Source organism: Peromyscus eremicus, chromosome 13 (assembly GCF_949786415.1).
Source record: "Peromyscus eremicus chromosome 13, PerEre_H2_v1, whole genome shotgun sequence".
NCBI classification, from domain to species: domain Eukaryota; kingdom Metazoa; phylum Chordata; class Mammalia; order Rodentia; family Cricetidae; genus Peromyscus; species Peromyscus eremicus.
The window spans coordinates 8,124,608-8,148,223 of NC_081429.1; the positions used below are offsets into that span (position 1 = coordinate 8,124,608).

The window sequence follows — 23,616 nt, forward strand, 5'->3', positions numbered from 1 at the left end:
CCACTGGACTCAGCACCATCATTTATCTCCTCCCGTTCATACCCATGTCTGTTTCCCCTGTCTCTGGAAACCTTGACTCCCAAAGATGTGAAATGATTACAGTTAAGACTGACAGAGAAACAGTGGTGATTTTACCTTTGGAAACATGAATACTGACAGTATCTTAATGGTCTTTCTCATCGCCATGATGGAATGCCTAGCAAGAAGCAATTTAAGGGAAGAAGGGCTTATGTTGGCTCACGGCATAGGAAGGCAGGGCAGCTGCAGAGGGGGAGGGGGTGGCTAATTGCAGTCAGGAAGCGCAGAAAGATGAATGCCGGTGCTCAGCTCACTTTCTCCTTTTCAATAGTCTCAGACCCCTGCCCATGGAATGGCGCCACCTACATCAAGGTAGGCTCTCTCCTCAGTTCAACCTCTCTGGAAATGTCTTTGCAGATGTAGCCAGAGGCTAGTCTTTTAGCTGATTCTAAATTCCACAAGCCAGGGCAGCATCAAATCAAGAAGAAATGGGATACCTATAGCAGGGAGGGTGGGACTGCTTCTAGCCTTGGCACTGGACTAAACCCCTGGTAACATTACAGACACAGTGGTGGAGCCCCTACCCTAAGGTCTCAGCACGCATCCACCTGTTGGGGTTACAAAAACAATCTTTCCTGCCTATAGTGTGTACCTTGGACGTGAGTTCTCATCCTGTGAAGTGTGACTTCATCCTCTGCTGACACTGTAGTGGAGGTGGGATTGGCTCTAAGGCTTACTTTCTAGAAGACATCAGGCTAATCCCTAGGAGTCAATAATTCACTGTGGGGCTTGCTTAAACCTGGGACTGTAGGATGAGAAGTAAATGCCTGTTCTGCTCCCTAGCCAGCCAGAGGCTCCCACAGGGAATGTTCTGAACGACACAAATCCAGCTAGGAAGGGCACCAACAGTGACATGGGGCATTGTTAAGAAGCCAACAGCATATGATCCCCAAACAGTTTTAACATTCAGCAAAGCGATGCTGAAGACCCCTGTGGTTTAGAGAGTCAGGTCCCCAGCCTGACATACTTCTCAAAAGCCCACCTCTGGAATCAGGGCTTCTGTAGATGAGTTTCATGTTCACTGTGCCCCATGTCTAAGACAGTGATTCAAAAGAAAGGCACCTGAGTTCTCTTGCTGTGCAAGCCACTAGCAGGCTGCTGCCCAAAACAGCGAAAGGACCAAGAAGGCATCTTCAACCTCTTGATAAAGGTCACAGGGTCTGTTACACAAATAACAGCTTCTGTCATCTGCTTAAGCTTTGCCTCACTCAACTCGAGAGGAGGTGACAACCCACCGGTTCACCAACACATACACACAGGAGCCCTGCTAAGTGTCTGATCTCATCTCTCACAGCTTTACTATGACGACGAGTCTGCAGGAGCGCACAGGTGTGCTTACCGTACCTGCGATTGGACAAAAGGTAGCAGCCGTAGCATTTGAATGGATGTTTACTGCTCTCTCTACAGCTTCTGAGGGATTGTAAAAAAATGTTTCCTGAGTATCAAGAAACGTTTATTATCCTAATAAAGCTTAGGAGCTGTCTGACTGTGTCCTGGCATGGAAGACCATCCCCAGGTGACAGTACCCAGCCAGCAGCCACCAAGTCCACTGTGAAAACAGAGTGCCTGGTTCAGAGAAAGCAATAGCAGACGCTTTCAGAACGTCAGCTCATATTTTTATTTAAGAAATCGAAGTCCCGTGAAACAAAGCACACGTTTTTACACACACGAAAAGAAGCGTTGACATGATTTTCCACGTTCGATAATGAATAAATATACCAAGAACTGCATGTGTGCCCATGAACCCTTACTGCGTGATATTTCACACATGTTGGAGTGAATCTGGGTGGTCTGGTGGATATCCACACAAACACATTTTGTTCCTGTGTCATTAATACTTTGGTTTTATTAGCCTTATTAATGACTTGTTTTTTAAAAGGACAAAAAATTCAGGTATATCAATAACCAGAATATTATTTCCCAAACTGATTGCTTTTTCATTAGCGTTGCATTTCAACCAACCTGAAAGAAAGGGAAGTCTGAGTGTCACCTTCCCACCGTCTGGTTCAGGACACTGGAGATGCTCTGGCATTGTCTATGCCTCACTTTTTTATTTTTATTTTAAGTTTCAACTGAGGCAATGCCTGAGAGAGAAAGGTGTTCCAAATTCCACCAGCAAGGGTTTTTTTCTGACTCCATACAATTTTGGTTTGTTAAAGGTGTTTAAGATAGAAAAGCCCCACCCTGAAGAAGAGCAAAGACCTAAGTGAGCTGGTGGCTGGGAATTCACAAAAAGCCGACCACTGTGGCCACATGTGAAATCATCAATGCTTAGCGCCTAGGTCAGCTATTCTCAACCTGTGGGTCTCGACCCCTTTAGGGGTCGCATATCAGATATTTACATTACAATTCATAACAATAGCAAAATTACAGTTATGAATTCGCAATGAAATAATTTTATGTTGGGGGGGGTCACCACAACATGAGAGACTATATTAAAAGGTCGCAGTCTTAGGAAAATTGAGAACCACAGTCCTAGGTAAGGGGGACCCCCCCATCTTGAGCGGCAGCTCCGTGTTCCATGCAATGTCCCCACCCCCATCCCCAGGCTGAACTGAGCCCTGGGCTGCTTGAGACCTAGGAGGCTTCTTGGCTGGGCTGTTTTCCTTTCCATCTCAACTATGACCTCTGCCTCCTGGAGGAAGGGAGGAGGGGAGAAGACAGTGAGAAAGAGAAACAGACACGAAAGGGGGGTGGGCTGGGCTGGACCCTGGAAGGCTTCTGTTGGAAAAACACTCTTTGGTTTTAGAGAGAGGACAATATCATCTGATTTATTTAAGCCAGACTTTAAAGAGGGTCCAGGCTCAGGGAAGGGGGTGCGCAAGGGGGTGGGGGTGGGGGAAACGACTCCTCACCCGAGTGATACAGGGTGGCAAAATTGACCCAGCATGCCTGTACCGATGCCTTCCACCCGGAAGTCCCCAGAAAAGCCACCCAGGCAGGCAGGAGCCTGAGTTCTGGATACTCTCTTTTGCTCCTTAAATTCGTTTTGCATTTTAAAAAGAAAGCAAGCTACTTTGGGGTACTGCATAAAATGTGGTTTCCCCAGAAGGGAGGACGAAAAGCACTCAGCCTGAGTAAGGCTGGTCACTTTAACTAACTTCCTGGAGCCAGGGAGCTTTTAAGGAGCGACGTGTAGCACTGTGACAGTCCTCTGCAAGTGGGCCTGCTCTCCACAGAGTATTGCTCCGGTGGTGGTGGGCGTTGGATGTCCCCCAGAGCAGAGAACCCAGATCTTTGGTGAGGGGGCAAGAAGTGCCATAGGTAGCCCTTCCAGCTTCCTAGGACAGTGGTCTCAGCCCGCGGGCCCCACCTCGTGGCCCGCCTGACTGCCCCCAGGAGCTGCTGATGCTGAGGAGTCTCTGGCCCCAGGTTCAACTTCAATAAGACCTAGCCAGCCCTTGATCACAGGACTCCTCTGACAGCCATGCTCAAGCCCGGCCTAGTTGAGCCCGGGTCACCTGGGAATAGGTTCAAAGGCAAGGAAGCTGTAAACCACCTCCAGGCCCCAGCTAGAGCGGCCTGGCGAACAAAGAGACCCCGAGCACTTCAAACGCGCTGGCGCTCAGCGTCCAGATGGCAAAGGGCCGGGGTCCACGGTGTCTGTTCACCAAGGCCTGGCCCAATGTTCTGCATCCCTGAGCCCTCCTACTGAAGCTCCCACCAGTGTGCCCAGGGCAGGGGACTTTGAGGAGGGTCAGCCTCTCCCTATTTTCAGTGTTCTGGGTCCACCACTTGCTTGAAAATCAAGTAAAGTGCAGAGGCTGAGGTTGAGCCCCAAGCCGGGACCCAACACTCAGGGCAGGGCCAGGCAGGCGGGCGTGGCGGGCACCCGGCGCTCCCGCAGAGGCTCGCTGTGGTACCTAAGCATAAAGCATTCAGGGGGGAAGTTCTGAAAAGGTGTCCAGACCGAAGTTCCCCCAGAAAATCGGAATTAAAAAGTGGTCCCCGACTCGCATTCTGGCTGGAGCGGGGCGGCGTCTCTAAGGCTCCTAGAGACGAGATCGTAGGGGTGGATGGACATCTCTGCCAGCACGCGAGTATCTGCCCTGCCAGGGGTCGTGGCTCTCTGCCTGCACAGCTCCACTCACAGCGGGCAGGATCGCGTTGCTGGCGGTGAGGTCTCAGTGCGCGCCCCAAGAGGCTCCCAGCTGCGTCCTTGGTCCACGGAGCACATCTATCTGGGCTTGGACTCGCCTCCTCCACCCCTCGTGGAGACCCTGAACCCTGGCAGGGCCAAATCTGCTCCACGAGGCTCAGACAAAGCCAGGCCCGGTTGAGCCTAGAGCCAGCACCGCTGATTAGCGGCCCCGCGCCTTAGGTAGGAGCGCAGACTGCACGCGCGGACCCGGCCTCCGACATGCCGGCCACAGTCAGGGCCGAAAAAGAGGAGACAAAACTGAAAGTGCCGCCCCCCCTCGGGGATGGGGGGGGGGCGGCCGGCGAAGGCCCCAGAACTCGTCCTGCCCCTGGCCACCGTGGCCAATCAGCGCGCCGCCCTCGCTCATGACAGCTATTTAGCAACCCAGCCGGGATAGAGTTTCCAAAAAAGTTAGAATAACTTCCTCTCCCGGAGACCTCGGTTTTGCACAAGCCGGCCTCGAAATCAGAGACTTTGCAAGCGACCCAGGAGCCTGCGCTCCGCGGCCGCGGGCTTGGCCAGCGGCGTGCGCTCGGCGCCCCCCAGCCCCACGCGCGCCGGGCGGGCGCCATGGAGGAGGGCTCCAGCTCGCCGGTGTCCCCCGTGGACAGTCTGGGCACCAGCGAGGAAGAGCTGGAGCGGCAGCCCAAGCGCTTCGGCCGGAAGCGGCGCTACAGCAAGAAGTCGAGCGAAGATGGCAGCCCGACCCCGGGCAAGCGCGGCAAGAAAGGCAGTCCGAGCGCGCAGTCCTTCGAGGAGCTGCAGAGCCAGCGCATCCTGGCCAACGTGCGCGAGCGCCAGCGCACCCAGTCGCTCAACGAGGCCTTCGCCGCGCTGCGCAAGATCATCCCCACGCTCCCCTCTGACAAGCTCAGCAAGATCCAGACGCTCAAGCTGGCCGCCAGGTACATAGACTTCCTCTACCAGGTTCTGCAGAGCGACGAGATGGACAATAAGATGACCAGCTGCAGCTACGTGGCTCACGAGCGTCTCAGCTACGCCTTCTCCGTGTGGCGCATGGAGGGAGCGTGGTCCATGTCCGCCTCCCACTAGCGCCCGCCGCGCCACCCACCTCCGGACCCGCACGCCAGGGTAGGTGCTGCGTGAGATGGGCACCCTCGACGCACGGGTGGGTGGGCGGGCGGGCCAGAGCATCCCTCCTCGTCGAGATCCCTCAGGCCACCGCACGGGGATGGGGTTTCTCCACCCTGCAAGGATTGGCGGGAGATGGGAAAACTCTCTTGTCCCAGGGGCACACCCGAGGCCTTTTGCCAGGGGCATCAGTTCGGAACCCTCTGTTCAGTGGCTCCCAAGCAAGGTCTGAATACTCTTCTCGGACAAATGGTCACACTTTCCATCTTGGTGGATGGGTGTCTGTGGGTGACCCTGTGGGGAGCGGCTGTCAAAACGTCTTCTTTAGGCCATCAGAGGCCGGGAGATGCTAAGCCCGCTGGGTTGTCTCCGACTTGTTGCTTCACGCTCATTCTGCGGAGCCACAGCCCACGCGTGGTGCAGACAATCAGCTCTTTCTGACTGCAGTTCCTGCCCGCGCCTTGGATGCTAGAGGGTTTGAGCTCTAACCCGCTCAGTAGGTACTGTGATGCCGGCCGGTGGCGCCGCGGGAGTTTACCTGGGAAGGCAGAGAGGTTTATGTCCTGCGCTGGGGCTCCAGAGTCACAGCCTTGCAGAGCAGATCGCTGGGCGCCAGGAGCGCAGGAGACCCCAGGCACCCAGGCCAGGGTGGATGCAGGGCTTGGAGTTGCTGGCTGCAGGGCAGGCAGGTGGATCTTATCTAGAGTTGGGCGCCTAGCGTACCAGCCTTGAACTTAGAAAGACACAGAGGAGTCCCGCCCGCGCCGCAGCAAGAAAACGCAAGGGATCCAGTCGGGGTAACAGGTTTGAGCATAGGATGGGGGTGAAGAAGCAGTATGTGCTGGGCCCTGCCTGGGGAAAGGCACCTGGACACCGCCGATCCCTGGAAGGCGTGTTTCTCTCTAGAAGAGCATTTAGGACGTCCTGCCCCCGCGGCTTAGCAGATTGTTTAGGCAGCCCCAGAGTCAACGTCCTCCAGGCAAGATTGAGGGCTCCGCTCTTTGGAGGCCTTGCTGCGATCTTTTGAGGGAGAGTGGTGTAGAAAATCCTTCCTACTTAATTTCCCTTAGTTTTTCACACATCTTGTGATGTTTCTTTTAAATGAAAGTCTCCACTTTACACAGAAGGAATTTAGGTTAATCAAGATCAGCATGGCCACCCATTGTCCTAAACAGCTATTTCTATTTTTATCGTTTTAAAATATCTTGAAAGTTTCTGCTCTGACTACAAAACATTGGTCTCGTACAATGGGTTTTCCTTTCTCTCTCTCTCTCTCTCTCTCTCTCTCTCTCTCTCTCTCTCTCTCTCTCCCTCTCCCTCTCTCTTTCTTCCTATCACCGAAAATTGTTTTGATGAAATAAACTCCTGGAATAATGACCATCTTATAGTTGTTAAGAAGAGCTTTTAACAGAGTCACTGGTGGGAATCTTCCCTTGTGTTTGTCAAAAACAGATGGGAATTGTCTCAATCACGCATTTCTCTAAGAAAGAAAGTTTGGGTTGGCCGAGTGCTCGAAGCTACAGAGGGATAATACATTAATTCTGGTTTTTGCTGCCTAAATTATGAGTGTCCATTAGTTAACTTCCACTCACTCTTCATACCACTATAGTTTACAGCGTGTCTGAGGAAGCAGAGGCAGATGAAATACGCCATCTTCTTATACACACACATAGCATTTGTTTAAGGAAAATGTCAACAAAATTATAGTTAAGATAGCCCTGCAGAAAATTATTGAAAGCCAACACTAGGAGATATTACCCTGATGCAAGAATTTAGTAGGAACATTTAAAATTCATTTTAAGATAATTGCTCTCTTCAAAAACTTTGACTCAATCACATATTGCAATCAAATATGTTTTAAAATTCAAAATGCAGTATCTGTAATAAACAAATGAAAAATGTGAAGAGCTTATTTGGACAAAAAGGCATGAAACGATCAGATAACACATTGAATTGGAAAGCAAGATGCAGTCATGTTTACTTTCATATAATGAAATACAATGGCTAGTCAGGTAAGCTGGGGTCTGCACACACAGAGGACTCTTTCCAAAGAAATGCACCCATGTTTGATACACTGATGCTGGACCTGCCTTGGTCTAATGTATTACCAAGTTGTTAAGGAACACCTTTGTGTTCTTGTTCTTAACCCGTTCCTCTTAAGAAGCATAGATACAATTGCAATTACTCTAGTCTCCTGGAAATGTTACTAATTGTAATTGGTTATTTCTTTGTAACATTTCCAAGAAACATTAATTATCTGCCTCAGGAGGGGAAAAAACCCTAGACGTTTCAGTGGAGTGTATATAATTTTAATGTCTATTGTGACATATTTTTACTAACAACACAAAGCCTAAATTGTTCTTGACTGTGGAGAGAAACATGGTCCGGCCCATGAAGTCCAACTTATACTAAAGTTTATCCTGTCTTTCCTTGGCTGGGTGTTCAAAAACTCAATTAGACTAGGTGTCGGGAGTCTTCCCAGTCAGCGGGACTCAGCTGACTGAAAGAAGTCTCAGAAGAGGCCCTGAGTGTTTGTGAGATGCTGTAGGCCTCTGAGCAGGGTCGCTGTCACCTGGCCCAGGACAGGGAAAGGCAGCCATTTCTCAGCCACACTTTATTCTGCTGTCTCCATCATAACTGAAGGAGGTATCGTCTCCCATTCTGCTGACTCTGCACGGTTTTTCAACAGATTTTCATCTCAGACCGCCACACCTTCCTTTCCTTCTTTTCTTTCCGAGCACTTTTGGCTCCTATGGACAAAGTGTGTGTCCCTCTCGGCTTCCAACCCATGTCAGCTTCTCCTCTCCTCTGGAAGCTTGCTCCATGGAGGTGTTTGCTGTATCCGGGTAGTTAGCTAGTCTCCAAAGAAAACTCTTCCTGGAGAGGAACGGAAATGCAGAATCCCAGCGGAGCTTTTGTTTGTGGAGTACACCAGACCAAACAGCTGAGTTACCTGAAATGCAAGTGAGATTGTCTTACAGAGTTCCCTACAGTAAGAACCGCTGGGGGGTGGGAGGGGGGGAGGAGCGGAACTTCTAAAGAACAGCAGCATTTTCCTGCCTCCCATCTGGCTGGCAAGGGGGCTGGAATAGGCTGGAATGGCGTTTTGAGGTCATCTGAAATGTCCTTTACGGAGGTTTTCTGAAAACGCTTCTCTTTCAAGCAGGTTGTAAGCCTGGAAGCATTGTTCACACCAGCCTCATGCGCCTGTGTCCCGAATAGAAGGCACAGATGCGGGGCTAATTTTGCCTGGCAAAGACATCATGAAGTCCACTCTTTGTGCACAGGGCACTGTAACTCATAACTAGAGTTTAAATCCAGACTTTAAAAAAAAAACATTTTAATAAGCCAAGTTTAAAGGCTGCACTTTTGTGGCAGGTTTTCAGCTTAATGTCTGCATCCATCTATTCTCCCTGGTATCTTTAAGAGCCCTGTGAGTCGGGCAGGAATGTTGTGTATGTTGCTTTCTTTCCTTGGGAAAGCAGAAGCGTGCTACAGAAAGCAAGTGAACACAAAGCTCTCCCCCAGCAGTGAGTTCACGAAGGAGGCTGTAAAATTCAAAGAGACGAGTAAGTTACTGTAGCCAAGAGACAGGCCGTGGTCACAGAAGTAAAAGGATTGAAGAGACTCACACATGGCTGTTTTCAAAAGCCAAGATGAAACTCAAAAGTCAGAAACTGCTTCCAAAGATATTGTGCACGGTCACCCGAGCCTACACATGTGATAAAACTGCAAGGCACTGAACACACACACACACACACACACACACAAACACACACACACACACACCATATGCACATGCAGGAATAACATGATAACACCTGAAGGTCTAGGGGCTATGAAGTTTTAGGGTTTAGGAAGATGCCATCCTCAGGAGAAATGAGTAAGATCACAGAACCTTCTGAAAAATTAAAGTTACCTCAAAGTTAAACATTTTAAAGTATTTATTGGTATATAAACTTTTTAATGCAATGGGTTTCATGAAGACACTTTCTTTCAAGCATACCATATCTTTGATCACATTCATCGCCTATACCCCCGCTTCTCCCAGTTTTCCTTCCCAGTTAAAAAAAAAATTAAACATATTCTATACGAAATAATCTCTGTGTTTAAATGGGCCAGTTTCATAAGGGATTATTACTATGTTTTATCTCTGAGTAATAAACTAAAAATCTATACAAATATCTACATTTTCCTTGTTTGTGCAATTGTATATCTATAGAACTTGAGGTCTTGACACAGTTTCAGTTTATAATTACTTAGAAGGTCCCAAGCAAAGAGTGGTGTCCCAGAAACATAAAAGCAAACGTTTAATTCCAGCAGGAGTTGATTTTCAGACTAGCAGAGAAAGCACTTTGCAAATAGATTTGTGGACAGTTTTGTCTGAAAGGGGCATGCATCTACTTCTGAGGATGTTAAGATTATTTGGCTCATCATTATATTCACCAAAATAAAATTCTAAAGAATGATTTAGAGTGATTCACCAAGTAATGTAAAGATTCAAGTTTCAGAGTTTGTGTGTGTGTGTGTGTGTGTGTGTGTGTGTGTGTGTGTGTGAGAGAGAGAGAGAGAGAGAGAGAGAGAGAGAGAGAGAGAGAGAGAGAGAGAGAGAGAGGGAGAGAGACATGGGATGAGATCTCAAATCATGAACTTTGTCTTGAGAACACATTTTGTATCGATTCTGCAGCAAGCCTTCTGATGTGATTTAGCTATGTTAAACGGCCTTAATTGAGTGTTTATTTGGAATGAGAATGTGATGTTAAGGCTGTAATTTTCATGCTGGTGTAAACTGAGGCACAGTGGAATCCTCCTCACCCCCCGCTCAGTGATTACCAATAGTTGTCACATCAAAGGGAACTTTGGATCTGAAGCTGGAGAGGCTACCATGTGACTTTACTCCAACACGAAGGAAACCTTCAATGCTCCTTGAAAACAGTTACTCTGAGTGTTTGAGCCGCGTGGAATGTTTTTGTTATTGCTAACTCTTGCTCAGAATCATGTCGAGTCCTGTGACTATGAGTGAGACAGGACAGGGCTGAGAAGCCCAGGTATTGGGTCTATGGAGCCTCTCAGGGCTCAGCCTCCTCTCCTCCAGTGCTTCCCTTCATCATGTGACCAAGGGAAGATGGGGACAAGCCAGCCTCTGCCTGTTTAGAGCTCTGACTTCATTTCTGGGATCTCAGGAGAAGCATCTTTGACCTAGCTGAGTCCTCCAATTCTGTGGTTCGTTTTCTGCCACCCCCGTGAAGGATGGGCGGAACTCCGAGTTCGGTACCAGGCAGCGATTTTAAAACCCTCTGTCTAGTTCACGTTCTACCCAAAGAGCGTGCCCATCAACGGCACATTTTGGGGAAGATGTTCTGGAGTTCATCTGTGTTTCTGCTTGTCTGGGGTGTGACTGGGACGGTGGATTTGAAGGAAACCTCGACTTTCTGTAACCCTCGTCCTGGCTCAGAAAGAAGGAAGGCCCACACTCTCCCTGTGAACCATTTCCCTCTGTTCCACAAACAAGTGCCAACCAGTCTTCCTTCCTCCTTTTATGTATCTTTTCATATAATTTTATTTTTACTTTGTGAGTGTGGGTGATTTATTTACATGTATGTCCGTGTACCACATGTGTGCCTGGTGCCCACGGAGGCAAAAGATGGCATCAGGTCCCCTGGAACAGGAGTTACAGAGGGTTGTGAGCCACCATGTGAGTGCTGGGAATCCAACCTGGGTCCTCTGGAAGACCAGCCAGTGCGCTTAATTCCTGAGCATCTCTCCAGCACCCCCATACCCAGCCTTTCTGAGACCCCTGTTCAGAAGGTCCCAGAGAGTCTTGTTTGCTTGGACAGCAGAAAGGGGTTGCCTTGTAAAATAAACAGACTGCAGAGAAGAAGCTAAGCCTGAATCTGATAAACTGGTGCTCTGCTGCCTGGAGGGCGCCCTTATGTGCTCCACTCAGAGTTAACACGCCCTGAGCGGAAATGCCAGCAGCCAGCACTGTCTTTCCGTCACATCTAGAGACGAACGCTCCAGTCATCCCTCTCAGGTCTGTGAGTGGACTGATTTAGTCGGGTGTGCCGAGAGATCAGAAGTCAACAGCCAGTTGCCTCCCCCAGAAGATAAGCGTGTCCATGGTCTTTCTCAGACTTCACCCCAGGGCTTAAGAGGGGTGCCCCTAGTGAATAAGGCCAGGTCACTGGGGCGCTTTCCAGAAACTTTTGCAAACTTTAAGTCTTATTCTTAAAGAGATTGCTTGCCTTGATAAGTAAAAACGCTGTTACTATTTCTGTAAAAAAATACCCAAATATCTGCAAGGTGGGAGAGAGAGGAGGGGGAAGGCATTTTTTAAAATTGAGCATCAGCATGCCTCTATTGATGTGCGTGGGGTTAATATGTGAATGGCATCTTATTTGGGGATTGCTTTTCCCGAAATCAATTAGTTCTGAATCACAGACTGCATTATAAACTGGCTTCTAACTATCGCCATCCATTAGCGCAGGCCCAGCCTCTGGGGCTCTCCTCGTCAAATGGATCGGCTTATGCTGCACATGGAGCTAGGAACCTTCTAGTGAAGGATCTGGCTACTGAGTCTCTCAGCCTGGCGAGCCGTCCTTCCCCTGGAAATCCTGTCCTTCCTTTTCTGACCCAGTGCGCTCGTTGACTCTTTAGTTAGGATGTCAACTTTGTAAAAAAAAAAAAAAAAAAAAAAAAAAAAAAAAAAAAAAATTTCCTGAGGTCTGAGTGAGGTTTCCCACCTAAAGGCAATAGAGGAATATCACCAAGTCTGACCTTAGGTTTCCCAGAGTGATAAGGTCATGTTGGAGGGGCAAACACACCCTCTGTAAGGATCCTGTCATTCCAGAGTCCTGGGAGTTCCATGCAGTGTGAACTGCTTGCCCAGATCCCCAGACCCACATGTGTGTTTGGAGACTCCTCTCCTTAACCAGTAGCTGCTCTTGTTTCTCGATTTTTTTCTAACTATTAGAATAAAATGCCCTCAATCAGAAATCTGTATCTGTGTCCAAGAGCCTGTTAATGTCCTAGCTGGTGGAATTTTCTCTTTCAAAATGACTTGCTTTACCAAACTCCAAACTGCACAGGGGACCAGATGCGTCCCTACCCAAGGGTGCGACAGGCAGAACAGGTAACTCCCTCAAGAAGAGCTGAGAGAGTTATGGGGTTGATCTCCCCTGTGCAACCAAGGGCATGCCCATGCCACGTGAGCAAGCTGGGACTGTAAAGGCAGCGTGGACTTTGGGGTGTTTCTCCAGATGACAAATTACTGCCGATTGCAGAGCTCCCCTTTGAACCTTAGTGTCCTCTAAAGAGCCAGTGGATTGAGAGTCCTCCTCTTCACCCCCTGCTCGTCTCAGATACTGGTCTCTCGTCCCAGCATTTCCGTGTGTTTTATACTTAAAAAGTGGGCAGTTCTGTGTCATTTCTGTATGGAACAATTTCACTTTGTCATGTACTCCAGGGAACCTCGTGTACCTTTGTGTGTGCCATCTATGATTGGTAATAGGACAGAGCCCCCTTACCCAAGAAGGACAAAGTAGTGGGGAAAACTGAGACATAAACAGGAAGAATGCTTGGGATTTAGTGAGATGGGCACAGTAGTGAGGAAGCAGAAGACGTTTGGACGTGTGGGCTCCCCTGCGCTGCTGCCCACAGTGTCTCGTCCTCTCAGCCCAGAAGTCCTCAGAGCAGCAGTTCTCAATCTGTGGGTCATGACCCCCCCACAGGTGCGGGGGCTTCAAGTGACCCTTTCACGGGTGTCGCATATCAGGGTATCCTGTATATCAGGTATTTACATTACGATTCATAACAGTAGCTAAATTACTTTGTGTAAAGTTGTGACATAGCAAGGAAAATAATTTTGTGGTGGGGGCCACCACAGCATAAGGCACTGCATTAAAGGGTCAGCTTGGGGGGCGGGGGGAGATGGTGCACATCTTTAATCCCAGCACTCGGGAGGCAGAGACAGAAGGATCTCTGTGAGTTTGAGGCCAGCCTGGTCTACAGAGTGATTTTCAGGACAAGCTCCAAAGCTACACAGAGAAACCCTGTCTCAAAAAAACAAAAAACAAACAAACAAAAGGCAAGCATTAGCAAGGTTGAGAACCACTAAGATTCAGGAGACAGAGATCTATCAGGATCAGCTTGCCCCTGCCCACCTGCCTTCCTGGAACAATAGCACTACAAGGCCTTAGCAGTCCCACGGACCCAGGTTGGCCCAGGATAGAACACGCCACAAGGCCCAGAGCCCTGGCCTCCTTGTTGACTCTCAGGCATCAACACCGCTCTGTGAAGGGAATCAGAAAAACTACGGTAGTGATCCTGCTTCTGAGACCCCTGCCAAGACCAGAGGCCTTGAGATGCTAAGGAAAGCAGAAGTCCTCAGGTCAGGAGTCAGGATCCTGGGAAGAAGGCTTGAGTGGCCAGGGGTACAAAAGGACCCTTTCCAAACAGTGGAGGCAGAGAGAGAAAGGCCCCTGAGGTCTGTGTGCAAAGAGCTGTCCCACTATCCTGGCATCTCAAGGGCCTCGAAGCGTTGGGGAGAGACAGTGGTCCCTCTCTCAGTGTGAGCCCAGCACCACTCAGCCTCCACAGAGCTAATGAGAGGAAGTGGGAAACGGTGATTCAGTTGACTGTCCTTTCCCGGTAGGTACAGTTCCGTGGTCGGCGATGCTTCAAAAGTCACTGTGCATTTGAGGGCAGCCTGTAGAGGAGACCCTGCCAGGTGCCACCGAGGCTCAGAGAAAACAGAACCAGACCACCCAGTAGAGCAACCTTCCTCCTGAGCAGCATGGCTCTGGTGATGACGGAGGGTACCATGCTGAGGCTTTTCTGTGTCTCCCCGGCCGGTGCTGAGGAGTCTCCCGGGTCCAGTGATCCCTGTGTTTACAGCGAGTATTGTTTCATGTCAATTACATAGTTTCACTTTTTCTGCCCAGAGAGAGGGAAAGGGCAAGCAGAAGACAAAGGAGCACTTGCTGTGTGTCTGTCCCTGGGTGCCGCCTGCGTCCCTCCTGCGTGGTGGTGGTGCTCACCACCGAGTGCAGCCTTCAGGAATGGCTTCTGGGGATGGCTAAATGCTTGCGGCTGGGTGTGAGCGGCGTAGCTCCACACAATGGATTTTGCAATTAATTTAGGTCACTGTTTCCAGAATAAATCACACGTGACTCTTTCCCTTCAGAAACTTCTGACGTGGTATTTTTCTAATTTGGGAACTTTTAATTAGACAGAAACCAAAGCCCATTGCCTTATGTAGCAAGCGGGTTCCCTGGGGGCCTTCTCAGGCAAAACCCACTGCCTTGTATCTGATGGATGGTCTCAAATGAGACACCCAAAGTCAGGCATACAGGAAGGGACACTTTTCTGCTCCCGAGTCTGCAGTTTTCTGAGGTGGTGTGTGGTGGTAGGGGTGGGGGTGACTCTCTGGGTCTCAGTTTTCCCATTTGTAAAATGGTGGGCATTTCTAATAGCCCTTCAACTACCAAAAACTCTAAGTGCCAATCTGGTCCAGCAGCTCCGTCACATATACGTAACCTTGAGCCTTGAAAACAGGTGTGCCCACGGAAACCTGTGTATGTGTAGAGACGCTCACAGCAGTTGGAAGGCAGGAACAGCACATGTGTCTATCAGCTCAGGAAGAGATGGAACTAAGAGTTCCACCTAGACAGAGGAAGAGAGGCCAGACCCACATACCGCTAGGGTCAGTCTTGAAAACATGTGAAGCTGGACAAGTGGATTGAAAAAGGCCACACCTTGTACAACTTCATTTCTATGAAATGTATATAAAGGCAGGAAGCTGACTGCAGCCTGGCGGGGCTGAAGTGGAGTGTCTGCTAACAGGTGTGGGATTTCTGTACGGAGTGAGGAAAATGTTCTGGAATGTTCCAGTGATGGTATTTCTGCAACAGGGATGCATTTGATCCTACAGTTATGGAATATTTAAAAATTATTCAGATCGCAGATTTTGTATTCTGCATATTTCGCTGTGCCCCCGACTTCCACTTCAGAAATGCTGATAGCATGCTCTTCTTTTGCCTGACTGAAGTAAGGTGTCTGCTCAGTTCTCATAGCTCTCAAAGCCTGACTGACTTCTTGAGCTCTGAGGGATGGGGTAGAGATGAGCAAATGTGTGGGCTACCCACTTGACAAGGGCAGGGGACATTTTGTGGGTTGGTAATGGCTAGAGGCTGCCTTGCCCACCTTGGTGACAGGGGCAGACCCACCTGGACTAGTCTGTCCACCTGCAGAGAAGACCACTTCAGGCTGGCGTATAGACCCAGAGACACTCCAAGCATTGGTACCAACAGCAAGGATGTGAGATCCCTACCCGCCTTCTGGGTAGATGCTGTCCCCAGAAAGGAGGGACCAGGAAGGTGGCGTCATGTCACTCAAGGTGATTAGGTTAGGTTTTTCCTTCTTTCTCACCTTTTCCTTTCTTTCCTCCCAGGTGGGTTAACTCTGCTGTGTTCCAAATGTGTCCCTGAGACACTGTCACGGCCAGCCACCCAAGAGGAACAGGCAGGAGGGCTCTGTATTTTTGTAGGCAGGGTCCAGTCCTATTCCTTTTATTATATTAAAATTTTATTTTAATATAATAACTTTTATTATAATAAAATTATTATATTTACTATTTATTTATTTATCTACTTATTATTTATCTACCTACCTATCATCTATCTATTTGTCTTTCTGTCTTTCTTTCTGTTTGTCTGCCTGTCTACCTACCTACCTACCTACCTATCGTCTATCTATCTACTGTGAGAGGGAGCCACGGCGCATGTGTGGAGGTCAGAGGACAACTTGTGACTGTTGGTTCTCTTCTCTCATCACGTGGGCTCTGGAGACTGAACTCAGGTTCTCAGTCTTGATGGAAAGCGCCTTTACCCACTGGGTCATCTCACGGGTCTGCATCCTGTTTCTTTATGAAAGCCCTCACTTTGGTGGGACCACTTGGTGGGACCATGCGCTCTAGTGCCGAGATGTTGGTAGAAACCCAGACACTGCTGCCCTGGCATCGTCTGGATTTTGAGAATCGGGATAGAAAGACTTTCTGTACATCCCCAGGAAGCTGCCAGCACACAAAACCTGCTTAGTGTGATGCTGCCACTCATCCCCACTCAGAGAGAGAGAGAGAGAGAGAGAGAGAGAGAGAGAGAGAGAGAGAGAGAGAGAGAGAGAGAGAGAGAGATATTTCAAAAGTGTAGGTGGGAAACAGAAGGAATGGCCTGAGACTCTGGTTACTATGTTGTCTTGACGAGAGAACTAAGTCATTGTCCAATACAGACACTGTATGGTCTTGTAGCCACCCTGCTCCTGCCCCAAGTGGGCTCCCCTGCATCTGCGGGGCTCTGGACTGCAGATGGATACTCTTACCTGCACAGCCCGCACACTTGTTTTCTTAGGGACGCTGCCCATTTCTCTACCCACTTAAGCTTTTTAGTCACTCAGCAGAGATTGTCATGCCCATCCCTGCTCACATGCGTCTATGTGACATTGCTCGCCTCCTGTGGCTTTCAGAGATGTCCTGCAGGTGGCATGAGCCAGGTCAGCACGCCTGGGCTTGTCATGCTTCCTCCCGTCTTGTTCGTCTTGTTCGAGTACCTCACTATCCCCAGCTGAGGGCTGGTGGGAAATCATTCACTCAGTCAGCTCCTCCCTCAGCACACCTGTTCCCAGAGAAATGATAACAAAGCCAGACTTCTGGTGAGTCCCCACAGGGCAGGATTTTGTCTTATGGCTGCATCCGATAGGGATAGTTACCTGCCGCATCATAGACAGATGCAGCTGGGACATTAAAGCCACTGCCCTCGAAGACCCCCACAGTGACTGTTCAGGGCCCCTCTGACTTCCGCTTCCTCCAGCTGCCCATCCTAAGTGTAGAAGGACAGGTCCCAAAGAGTGACTTCCACCTAACCAAACCTTAGCCTTCCATAGGCCAGAAACTATGTCAATTACATTTAAAACACACAAGAAAAAAAGCGCTATCCGACATTTCATATCCTCTGAGGTCCTCAGATGGCTGTGAGGAAAAGCATCCAGGAGGACAGAAGATGTTTCCTCAACATTCCTGTCCAGCAACATCTTCTCTGGCCTACTTTACAATCGGTCCGTATTCCTACTAGACCCTGAACAAACTATGGTGACTTAGAAAATATTAGCAAAATTATGCATTCACAATAGTTAAAAAAGAACTAGGAAAAGTGTGAATTTCAATGATAATTCTAGAAATCCTAAATAAAATAGGCAGATGTTATGGTCCATTAGGATGAAAAAATATGATCATCCTCAGAATTGAGGAAAGTGGGGGTGGGCCATGTTCCCCATCCCTGCCCTGTGAGATAGCTCATGCAGTTTGCCTAAGAGGAGCTAGATTTGTTAAGTTGGGAATATCCGTTTTCAAAGCACTTTCTGGGTTATCCACGCTACCACTTTTGACACCCCTTTACAGTGCTTGGGGTGGAAGTCAGGGCCTTGGAGTGCTAGGCAGGTGTTCAACCCTTGGGCCACACTCAAGCTGGAATACCCTTTAAAGCAACAATTCTGCTTCTAGGAATCCTTCTAAGTCTGTGGTTCTCAACCTGTGGGTCTTGACCCCTTTGGGAGTAGCATATCAGGCATCCTGCGTGTCAGATATTTATAACTCATAACAGTAGCAAAATTATAGTTATGAAGTAGCAATGAAATAATTTTATGGTTGGGGGTCACCACAACATGAGGAACTGTATTAAAGAGTCACAGCGTTAGGAAGGTTGAGAACCACTGTTCCAAGAGAATACTGGCAGGTCTGCCTAACAAAAGAAATTCAATACAGATTTGCTCTCATCGGTGAGAAGTTTTGAGTTGTCCTGAATATAGTCCAGCTACACATCAGGGCTCTCCATGTCCACTCAAGAGACTTACATTATAAAAGGATGCCAGACTGTGTGAAGGGATGTTTACAGGGTGGAGATCATGCAGTCCCAGACTGAAAACTCTAAGTATGCCCAGGTCAGAGAACTGTTCTCCAGAGAGAGCTGCCAGAGTGAGGGGTCACTGGACAGGTACCCGAGGGGACATCTTCCTTTCCTCCTCACTGCTTTTCCTCGAAGCTGACTTCCTTGTCTGCCAGGACACAGCTGAAGCCCCTGATACCTGCAGATAACATGAGACTCTGTGCACACTGCTTTCTCCCACCCACAGCACCACAGTTTTTAATTCATAAATTAGACACAGTGGGAACGTAATAATAATCAATAGCAAACACAGAGCCGTTAAAACCACACAATGCAGTCATGTGAAGCACCACCTCCCACCTTCATTTCATTGTACTACACAAAGTAGAAAAGCCCTCGGGCTGGGGTTCACTGAAGTAGCGCAGTGAGCCTGGGATGCTGACAACCATGGTTTATAAATGGCCAGCTGATGTCTTGTATCGCGTTTGCTGTCTGCGAGCACAGACCCAGAGTTGGCCGGGGATTCTTAAAGATGGAGGATGCCCACCAGCACCTTTTCCTACAGGACCGCACTTCTCTGCCTGCCTCTGTGAAAAAGTGCCTTCACCACGCTGTCGTAGCATCCCTCCTCAGGGCATGGGTTCTCACTAGAACTTCCTCTCAGCATCCTCTCTGCATCCTACTGAAGTGATCCAGGAAGGTTGCTCAGTGACGGAGCTCTGGCCCAGCATGCTGCAGGCCTTGGATTTGATCCTTAGCACTACACCAAAAACCAGAAAGTGGCCTTTTGAGGGATATTGTCATGTTTTCCTCAATCCATGGATGACCCTGTCTGTGTTCTCACACAATGACTGTTGGGTTAATCTGGTGCATTCCTCTGGAATGCGTCAGCTAGGCTGCCTTAGGTCAACAGCATAGCTCACAGGCTCCCCTTGACCACAGGGACTGCAGTTTTGACTATGAGGTTGCACCTTGAGCTCCATCTGCCAGGGCCATCTGCCACTAGGTCCATGACTGGTCCTCAGCTGTAGGACAGAGATCCCATGATCCCTAAATGCTCATCTTCCTGCTGGCAGACCGACCTCAGAACTCTGGTTCCTCTCTGCATTCTCTATTGTTCTGTGTGCATTTGAGGATACACGAATCACAGCAGATTGTGGAAGTTAGCAGAAAACAAGAAAGAAACCAACACACCTAAGTGAACAACTCACTGGCTACTCCCCTGAGCCATGCTGAGAAGAACGCTCTAAAGCCACTTCAGTCCTGGGAGCGGGAAGGAAGTTACTCACCTCTAGGTGATGGTATTGCCATTCCATGGGATAAAAAGTTAGGCACCCAGCACCCAGGTCCCAGCCTGGTATTCTGGGTGGCTCGTGCTTAGGACCTGGGAGGGCTGGTGACACCATGTGGACTTAGCTTCTGACCCGGGGCCCCCTGGATGCCCCTTTCCCCGGGGCCCATTCTCTGCGGCCCGTCACAGAATGAAGGACCAGCTCAGCCCTCCCCGGGGGCTGAATCTTGTGTCTCCTTTTGGAGTCCTAGTTGTAATCTGATTTTTGTTATTCCTGTTTTCTTTCACACGTTTGACGCATACTTCTGGCAAATTCTAGGACCACACTTGCCAGATGACCAAATCTTTTTCAGAGTAATGACTGACATTTTTGTGAGTTTCCATCAGCAAGGCGGGAAGTGGCCAGAGGTGAGGGGCAAGCTCTCCCACGCTCAGATCCCCTCTGCAGTACTCTCCACCATAAATATGCCAAGCTCTCATAGGTCTGCACCTTGGTCCTTGATTCAAACTGAGGATTCCTTTTGTAGAGACCTCAAGGAAGCAAGAAGTTAATGGCTGGGGTCATTCCCCTGCAGGGGCCTCCTCCATGAATCAGAGCCCTGGGAGCAGGGTGACTCAGAGCGGAGCTGTGTCTCCTGGCTGTGTGAATAAATGAAGCAGGAAAGTCTGACTGATCCCTGGGGTACAGGGTGGGAGGCGGCTCCCAGCTCTAAGGACGCCCCACCCAGCCCAAAAGCCAGGTCACCCTGAGGAAGGGAGATCAGGGTGGAAGGTGGACCTCACTGGAAAAGAAGCTGAGCAGGGTAGAAACAGACCAGTGGGTACTCGGGGACCTGCTGCCCCAGTGGGTAGAGATCTTGTGGGGGGGGGGGTGAGGTACTCTGAGGATAAATTACTACAGACACCTGCTCTGGGGTTGTCGGTGCCTGGACGACATTGACACATAAGCCACCACTTCTGCATGTGCCTTCCCAGGTCCTCTACCTCGACCCTGGGAAACACTGACTGCCCATCCCCTTTCCTGAGCACCGAGTACCCGAGTACTGTGGTGGTGGATTCTCCTGTCTTCTCCCCGCAAAGCATCCAGAGTCTGGGATGTGGGATGGGCTTGGGCCTTCTGTCAAGCGAGATCAGAGGCTCTGGAGTCTCCAAGCATGCAAGGTTCGGAGGACCTAGCTGCAAAGTGGCTGAGAGTCTCTTCTCTTCTATTGCTCCTGGGGACACAGACATCTTGCTCTGCAGAGGCAGAGGGCCAGAGTGGGTGTATCAGCACAGACAGTCTGCACTGTTCTGTAGCTTCTAAGTTCAAAAAGACCCAGGGATGCTGGGCTCCCCTCATTTCACAGACAGGGAAACTGAGGGCCCCAGACACTGGACCACAATGGGCAGAAGCTAGGAAGTGAACCCAGGTAGTCTGTGCTTTGAGTAGATTGCCTAAACATTCCATTTCCCCTTGTGAAACATGTCCCAGGTTCTAGTGAGATATGTTTTTGCAAATGGGAGACAGCTATCCATCCCAGCTGCTGTGTGTAGTCCCCAAGGGTGAGAACCCGCCCTGGGTCACAGCCAGGCGCTTGCTGGCATTTCCTATATCCTTGTCAACTGCTTCCAGGTGGCCCAATGTGTTCACTTCCAGGAGGAGATAGAGTATGTGTCCCACCCCCTGTGTCTGTGGCCCAGGAGATCTACCCCCCAGGCCTGCAGATTGGGCCTTTACACTCATAGGGGTCAGGGGAGAGCCGAGCACAGGTGTATGCTGTCTGGGCTTGTCTTCCTGCTGTGGCATGAGAAATCAACTCCTTTCACTACCAGAGGCTCTGATACCCTCAGTGGCAAAGCCCCTTTCCACACACCGTGTGAATAAGAATCCACACGTCTCCGTGACGGGACCCACTTCCCACTGCTGTACCACGTTTCATTTGTTTCTCCCTGCTGTGACAGATTGCCTGACGAGAGAACCATCTTCAGGAAGGAGGGGTTCAGTTTGGCCCGCCGAGGCTGCAGTCCGTTACGGAAGGGAAGGTGTGGCGGTAGGGACAGGAGGCGACCGGTCACATAGTCAGGAAGCAGAGAGATGAGTGCTGGTGCCCTGCTTCCTTTCTCCTTCTTACTCAGTCCCCACCACCACCACCACCACCACCACCACCACCACCACCACCACCACCCGGAGACGACTGCCACCCACACTTAGGAGATGTCTTCAATGCTCAGTTAAAACTGTATGGTAAAATCCTCACAAACCAAGAGGTGTGTGTCTCCTAGGTGATTCCAAATTCAGTCAAACTGGCAAGGAAAATGCCAGATGTGACCAAAATGCCCCTCCCAGCTATGGAGTGTTCCCCATTTCCCTGTCTCATGCTGTTCCAGCTGGGACACCTTTCTGACCCTCGCTGGCTGTTCCTCGTGTTGTCTGCCTGTACACAAGCTGATCCAACTCACAATGTTCCCGGGGTAACAGGAGTTATGTGTCCGGCAGGGTGCTTGGCATTACCTGCCAACTGCTGGTTCCTTTACCCCAATCCCCACTGCCCAGCAGTTTGACCAAACTAACCGGCCTTGCCCCGTCTTGCTTCTGCCCTGCGTGGAGCCTGACCTCTCCGCTCTGTGCCCAGTGCTCCTGAGAACAGAGTGACAGGGATCCAGACTCTGGTCCCTAAAACACAGCATTCCCCTGGTCTGTGTCTTTGCTCTCCTGCTGCTTAGCTAGAACACCCCTCTGGCCCTCTCCAGCAGCTGCCTCCACCCATGGGGGAGCTCTAGTCATCCCTCCTGGCTCTTAGTGTAACTGCCTAGGCTCCCTGGCCCCAGAACGCCCTCTAGTGATGGTCCTTAGCCATGACATCCGGTGTGCCTCTGTCAGAGTCATTTGTGAGTCCCTGTCTGGCTGCCTTTCCCAGGCCTAGGCAGAGGGCCTAGCACCAAGTGAAACACGGACAGGAAAACATCTGAGGAGTTAGTGGGTGACCCACATGCAGGATGGACATGTATGTGTGCTCATGTGAGACCCACACGCAGGCTGGACATGTGTGTGTGTGCTCATGTGAAACTTCACCACTAGCCAAGAACTGAGAACTAGAAACTGTTGAGGCAGGGTCCTGAGGGTCAACAGAGACTGTGTGAGGTGGGTGAGAGAGACGTGGACCACAAAAGGCCAAGGGTGGCTTTGGCAGTGGTCCTGGGACCAAACAGAAGGATGTGAGGAAAGGCTTCAGGAGATGGACCGAAGCTGAAGATCAGCAGCAGCAGACAGTGTCAGAGACCCCGCTGTGGGGAGGCTCAGCAAACAGGAGACAAAGGATGGATGCCACAGAACCAAAGTTCCCAGGAAAACCTCAGGCTGAGAAGACAGCTGCTGTTGCCCAATCACCTTCCTGTCTGTGTGGTGACAACCGAAGAGTCATCCCTGCTGACACCAGCCACTGGAGTCAGGGTGTACCGGCCCAGCTGTGGCTTCCTGCACCTGGCTCCCGATCCCTTGAGGGAAAGGCCCTGGGATCTCATCAAGCACAGCAGTCTAAAACAGAGCTCAGGGAGGAACTGACCTCGAAGGCCCCAAGCTTCCAGCATGCTCTCCTGCTCTTCATCATCATCGTCCTGCTACAGTGGCACACCGGGGTCCGTCTAATTCCACAGTCGGGCAGGATTTGGAAAGGAAGGCCTTCAAGCCTGCTCAGTAAGTCCAGAAGCAGAGCAGGGAGTCTCAGCAGGGCAAGGGGTTCAGCCCACTGCACTTAGGGGTACAGCCACACTAGCCACCAGTCACCTTCCAAGCTATTTTCCTGGAGACGCAAAGAGCATTGCCTGGGGTTTGAGGGAGAAGGGTGGGCATCTAGGCAATGCTGGGTGACCGCGTCTGTGACAAGTCACAATCTCAGTGTAGCCTTTGCTGACGTCACGCCCTAGAATAGTCTATGATAGAGTGAGAAAGTAGGTCTCAAAGGGGTCAATAGGCATCGGGTGTCCAGGCTACAAACAAGGAGAGAATCAATCATTCTGTGTCCCATAGGGTGGTGTCGAGACTGGTGTCACCCCAGTGTTTGGGGATGTGTGGGATAGCTTAGCCAGGCCAGGGCTGGGGG

At 50.1% G+C, this 23,616-nt stretch overlaps 1 protein-coding gene across 1 annotated transcript in view; it reads left to right on the forward strand.

Annotated features, from left to right (window-relative positions):
• The first annotated feature begins 4,789 nt into the window (after positions 1-4,789).
• The window catches only part of Twist2 (twist family bHLH transcription factor 2), a 49,963-nt gene continuing 31,136 nt past the window's right edge, over positions 4,790-23,616 (forward strand). Inside the window, exon 1 of the mRNA XM_059278445.1 lies at positions 4,790-5,311. Within this exon, the coding sequence (XP_059134428.1) occupies positions 4,790-5,272 (483 nt within the window). The 3' untranslated portion in view covers positions 5,273-5,311. The remainder of the gene's footprint in view (positions 5,312-23,616) is intronic.